Source organism: Rhipicephalus sanguineus, chromosome 2, assembly GCF_013339695.2.
Source record: "Rhipicephalus sanguineus isolate Rsan-2018 chromosome 2, BIME_Rsan_1.4, whole genome shotgun sequence".
Classification (NCBI taxonomy): domain Eukaryota; kingdom Metazoa; phylum Arthropoda; class Arachnida; order Ixodida; family Ixodidae; genus Rhipicephalus; species Rhipicephalus sanguineus.
The window spans coordinates 41260126-41266449 of NC_051177.1; the positions used below are offsets into that span (position 1 = coordinate 41260126).

A 6324-nucleotide genomic window follows, 5' to 3' on the forward strand; every position below is an offset into this window, starting at 1 on the left:
CACGGTTTCTGTAATATGAAAAATACATGTTTACTCACTGCCGCAGAGTGCCTCACTTGATCCATCAGTAAACGGCAGTACAGTTCATGACAAACATTAGAACAAAGGTTGAGTAAGTTGAACGTCTTGCTGTGCCACCTGCATGTGGTGTCACTGTCCCCTTACAGTACGACATCACAGGGAACAAGTTGGCAATGAGCAGCTTGGGTACGAGATGCTCTGCATACACTGTGGCAGAGTACACGAATCACAGATGCCACAGACAACAGAGCAGAGAACGGGAATCACATTGAGGTAAAAGAAGTACAAGTGCAACTACCTGCAACATCAACGATAGTATACGTATATATCTTTATATCTGTGCCATTCACATACACAACAAATAACAATGGAGAATAACATCTCATTCAATGCCAAAAGCAGAGTTTAGTGTTTTTCTTGTGTACTCGTATGCAAGGAAGAGAGCTCCTGTTGCTGGAAATGTTCTCAACAATGTTGGTCCCAATCCATTATAGAGGGCTAGAGCACCTGAAATAAGAAAAGGGGGGGAGGGATAACTGAGTCACAAGGTAACCAATAACAATGCTCTCATACATACTGCTTTGCACTGAACTAGTTCTACCACAGGAAAACCTTCACACCTCATAGTGCTGATGCATCACAGTTGCTAGCAGTTTGAACAGCAGACAAGAACAACACTTTACAGATCGTAGGTGTTGCAAAAGCCACCAATTTCCTGTTCCGGTGTAAAGGCTGGAATTGAGAGGCACAGCCTGTCTTTGTGTGTTCATGCTTTGCAACGATTACAGCAAAAAGGATATGCTTTTGTTTCCAGCGTACTACAATAACATTTAACGTAAATCAAGTCGGGGAGTCCTTGCCACTCTGATGGTCATGATCGACTATGCCGATTACATACCTTACTACTGCACAGAAATGTTAACACAATGCTGCGGCATCAAACGTGGCCGGTTCAAGGAAAACGTGGCTGCTTGCAATTCTGTGCAGTGACAAGCCCAGCAAGACCATGTCCCATATGTCTATGCTACTATACTCACTATTGCATCCTCTAAGCCCCACCGATGTTGCTCAAATTTAATTCTAGGCTGTAAGCATTACTGGAATGCAGATGCAAGAACAAACGAGAACAATGAAAGGTGCTTCTTGTATATGCTCACTGACTTCACCATAATCTCCTTCACAGAGTTTTAGCAACACTTACAGCATTTATATTTGCGATGGTTACATAGCAACCCTGATCCACAAAGAAGCCTTGTTGAATCTATACTCACCTTCGGTACGAATTATGGTTCTCGCTACAGAGAGGGCTGGCTCATTCGATCCTGAGATCTGAATGCGAGATTTGATAACATCGGCTGGGAAGATGGAGAGCCAAAGGCACATGCCACCTACACCCCCGCTGACAATTGTTCTGGCAACACCTGTTGATTAAGGAAAAGCACAGAGGTGAGGTTACAGAGGTTCCTACAGAGTATGCTGGGCTTAAAGTAAGGCTAAATCTATGTAGATGTGTTAGTAATACAAATAAATTAGTAGCAATACCCCATGGACAGTTTTGACGGGCACCGAACTTTGCTTGCAACCGAAGTATGAAATGCATTAGTACAGTGAGTGGGAAGTGCCCTTGAAAATAGACGTGTAGCAGTCGTTCCTGTGTACTGACTGAAGAACTGCTTGGAAGCTTCAATGGGACAGGAGTCAAAAGCATAAAGCAAGATAGCAGCGTACATTCATGCATACAATGCAAAAGAACAGTGGCCATTTTTGTCAGTTCTTCATGAATATGAAGAGGCAGCATGTTCTGTTTGTTTTCTTATGTACTTTCTGTGTGTATTTTACTGAAGCAGTCAATGACAACCCCTCAGAAAGCATTAACCCCCCTCCCCACTACACACACACCTTATGTAATGCCCTTGGGCCCTTATTATGGAATAAATGAAATTAAAGGTGGTGCAAGATCAGAGCCAGTGACTGCGTGCCATACTCACCTATTTCATCTTTCGTCTTTCCCAACGGTGTGAGTAGGTAACGAGCTCCCTCATAGCCTCCAAAGAAAAAGAAATATCCAGGCATCTCCCTGACAAGTGTAGCTGAAAACCCTTTGAAAAATCCCAAGAAGCCGTCTTGTCTGTAGATTTGCCTGGTAAGCTGCCACGTTCCACTGCAAGGCAATGTAAAAACAAAATGAGTGTAATGAGAAGCCAGACTACTATCTTTCAGTGCACATAACCATAACTGCTACAGAGAGGTATGAAATACTGCTACAGTAAGTTAACTGTATTAAATGGTTTGTGACTACAAATACAGCTCAGTTTTTTCAGTTTGAATTGAGGTATCACAAGGTATGACAAGCTTACTACTAAGATTCAAATGAATCATTTGAATGGTACCAAAGGGTACCATATACAATGCAAGTCAAACATACCAAGCATTTTGTCTAAGCTAGGTAGCAGTATCGTACAGAAAACCTTGCACGTTATGTGTACACAATGCAATCATTTACTTATTCACACTAAAAGTGAACCATAATTTTGTTGTGCCTCTCTGGTACACTATGCATTTCCAATTTAATTTGGCTTTGGATAAAAAGGTCAGTGTGGACAGACATCCATGCTAGACTGTGCTTCAAACTGTTTTAGACAAGCCGACCACAGCTTCTTTTCTCTCATTTGTTCCACGCCATCTGTAAATTTCAGTCATAGAAGAAGGTTGTCTTCTGTAGTCGCGTAACAATATTAACCAGACCAAGGTCTTATAAGCACAAAGGTAGTGTGTGGCACGTTTTCTACATCTCATGGATTTTAACGAACTCTTCGGCCTTTTCATTGTATTAATAAATGTCCGGCCTAAGTGTATGTATGTCCTCGCTTTGTGACAAGAGATGCACCCACCTCACGAAAAAGAATTCATTATGTGCTGTGCTCATCAAAAACAGTCTCGAGGAACAAGCCTTGGCATGGATGATGCATGCTCGTCCTAACCAGTCAAGAATTTGACCGCTTCCTGTTGTGACAGTGTCAAAGATAAAAACAAAGACGTCACAACTAAATGAAATAATGTACGAGAAGAAACCTTGCACTTTCACAACTCACATGCCAGCTTGGCTGGTGGCCCCATTCAAATGAGTGCTCTCTCGCATCGACTGCAACTTGCACTTGACTAGCTCAGTAGGGCACAGGGTGAGCGAAGAAAAGAAGGCAGCAAGGAAACCTGCTGAGGCGTTGTCCAGGGGGTTCAGTTCCTGCACGTTGGGCTTTCGAACCAACTTCTGCACAACCTTCTGGCACACTCCATAGGCACAGAAGAGAACCGAATTCTCCGCGATGTTGGCCACCAGTGCAGGGATGGTACCGGCGTACAAGCCCCGCACACCGTCCTGAGAGAGAGTCTTCTGGAAGCACTTGACGCTGCTGGGATACAGCTCGGGGAAGCTCTGCATTTTCACTTTGATCGTGTCGAGAGGCTGACCGACGGCCACGGTGGCAGCACCACCTTTTATAAAATAAAAAAGAAATGGTAGGCAACTTTTGCAACTTAATGGAGACAACATTAGACTTGTCACAGCTGACAGTCAACATTAGCAATTTTATAGCCAAGAAATGAAGGTTGGAGGAGATGGTAAGGATTACCAAATCACCAATTAAGAACGCATTAACAGGAAATAGACAATAAGGAAAAGGAATAGCACGCATTGCCTCTACTTATCCTGTCCATTTTCATTATCCTCTATGAGCTGTTAATACCTTCTTAATGCATTTAGCCAACTCTAGCCGACATTAGCCATTATTAACGAGTGCTGGCAGTACGCAAGTAAACACGGTATCTTAAGTCACGTGACTTAGTGAACCGCTTTGAGTGTGAATTTTGGGTCGGAAATCACAAACTGTTGCAGCGTACCTGTGGAAAATGCCAAGACACACACATAGTTAAGAGAAACGAGCACGAGATTGGCGCGTGTATGTACGTCTGACTTGCAATGCTTTAGCGGCAGACCACTCGATCGGCGTATGCGAAAGCAAAACTGCACTTAAGTTCGACAGCTGCATAATCGTACAATGCATGTTCAGGCCATTTTGAAAATTCGGCACGTTAACTTCAGTGTTGGTTGTTCGGAGAGCGGAGACCATTTTATGCTAGCACATTTCCTTTAAAGTAAATATATGCGAAGGTCAGCGCAGCTAGAGTGTACAAGAAACCCTTCTACGCTCTAGCACAGCTACGCACGCGGTCGACAGTGGCACTTCGTGCCACGTAAACCAATATCCACAGCTTGATAAACAGTTTTTTGTTTACGATTTTTATAAAGGGTGAACATTAAAGCGATTCCGCGAAGCGCCGGCCCTCCGTGTGCATCGAGTCGGGCTATTCGTGCCTTTTCAAATTAATAGCATTGCACGTGTCGATTTCCTGGCTTCGACGCGCTGCATTACACGATGGCAGCACTAAAGAAGCCACAGGTAAACGAAGCGGAAGCAGCAGCTGCGGCCTACAGCGCAACTTTTAACGTGTCGGTTGAAGATTGCATAATCCCTTCGCTTACCGGCGGTCCCAGCGACCAAGTCGACGGCTGCGGCTAAGTAATGCTTGTACACCGTTCCTCCGATCTCAGGGTGATCGCGAAGCTCCTGGAGATCGTGCAGCTCGGTAGGAAGCGGGTTCGACATGCTGCACCCGCTGAAATGAAACCGAAGATCAGGTGTCGGGCGATCCGTGCGATTCGCCCGCACGTCCGTAGGGACGTGCGAACCCGCCCGCCGAGCGAGTCAAGCGAAAGCAACTTACTTTCTGTGTTTGTCGATGCACAAATAAGCGCTGCTCTAATAAGAATGTTAGTCACGCAAACGTGTTTCCCGCATTACGTTCAAGGTCCTTCGCAGTGCCGCTTTTACGGTTTCCACACTGCTGACCGCATGACACCGGCGGCTCCGAGCGAAGCGGACGGACCACATGCGCGGCGCAAAGTGAACTCGCAAACGACAGATGGTGCGGGCTTCGTCGCTTCGTTACACAAAGTGTGCTTACAATGCACGGGGTGGCAGCACCTACTAGTTGTTTATAATTTCCCGCTAAATTTAAAAGCGTTCGTCGCAAGCGTTTCCCACTTGCGCTCTTTCAGATTCTTTCACGTTCTTCTCTTCAACTGGGTCGCTGTCTACAGAGATTTCGAAAGCGGACACTCGCGAGATGGACCTGAATCCCTGTTTTGCTCACGCAATTCTGGCCAATCACGCGAGGGCGAGCGAACGCATTCGCTTTCCGAACCATGATAAGATAGCGCTGGACACCCCTTCAGTCTACTACAGGGGCGTAGCCAAGGGGGGGCGGGGATTGGGGGGGTTCAAACGCCCCGAAATTTTTCAATTTTGCTTGCGTATATATACGCGCACACATACAAACGCACGCACGAACATACACGAAGTATGGTTGAACCCCCCCCCCCCGAAAAAAATTTCTGGCTACACCCCTGGTCTACTATATATGTAGGGCTCCGTGTTTTTGGTTTTATCCGAAAAAATCCGATAAACATTCGCCGGTAAAATTTTTGACAATTCGGATTTATCCGATAACTCCGATTTCAAGTGCCAATATGCCAACATGACCTGGACCAAAACCAACTCGCCGAAATTTTTATTATGTGGTTCTGTTCTTTATCGAAAGGGCAAGTTCTAATTGTGCTCATTCATACATCTTCTGGTCTGACCGAGTTAAAGTTTACCGCGGGTAGCTGTATTAAGCGATGTAGCTGTATTGTGCTCCGACTCAGCTTCCTACATGCAGAAGCTTCACAAGGACTTGCAACTCTCCAACCCCGAATTCAAGGCGCTTCACTTCAAAGATCCGTGCCACCTACTCAACGACGCTCTGGAGGATGGAATCAGGACGAGCTCGTTTAATGTAGTTCAAGATTCTGTTGTTCACTTTCCTGCCCTGTTGAAGTCGTCGCGGGAGCTGCACCGTAAGTTTGGTCTTGTGTGCTTGGCCATGGGCATGACCATCAAGTCGCTGAAAAGCATATGTCCGTCGAGGTCGTTTTCTTTTTATAAAGCTCTAGAAGATATTTTGGACTGCTGGCGGCGCCATCTTGTCTTTCTTGGGAAGCGACAAAGCCAAGGGAACGAAGTGTGAGAAGCTCAATTGTTGAATAACGCGTCCGAACATCGGACGCGTTATTCTGCACGTTCGGTCCCTGCCGGCGGTAAATTATCTTTTCGTCCACTTTATTTTCTTCACATTTATGTTCTAATTACTAGAAATAACGCCCCCTATACTTTCCTTGGCAATATTGTCTGTTAGTTGTCATTA

General features: G+C 45.4%; 1 protein-coding gene across 1 annotated transcript; it reads right to left on the reverse strand.

Moving 5' to 3' along the window:
- Positions 1-337: 337 nt before the first annotated feature.
- LOC119382803 (mitochondrial ornithine transporter 1) lies at positions 338-4959 on the reverse strand. Its single transcript, XM_037650662.2, has 6 exons — positions 4804-4959; positions 4562-4695; positions 3114-3513; positions 2010-2182; positions 1293-1442; positions 338-528 (listed from the first exon to the last, which is right to left on the reverse strand). The coding sequence occupies exons 2-6, from the start codon at positions 4683-4685 to the stop codon at positions 404-406; spliced, it is 972 nt and encodes a 323-aa protein (XP_037506590.1). The 5' UTR covers positions 4686-4695; positions 4804-4959; the 3' UTR covers positions 338-403.
- Positions 4960-6324: the final 1365 nt, after the last annotated feature.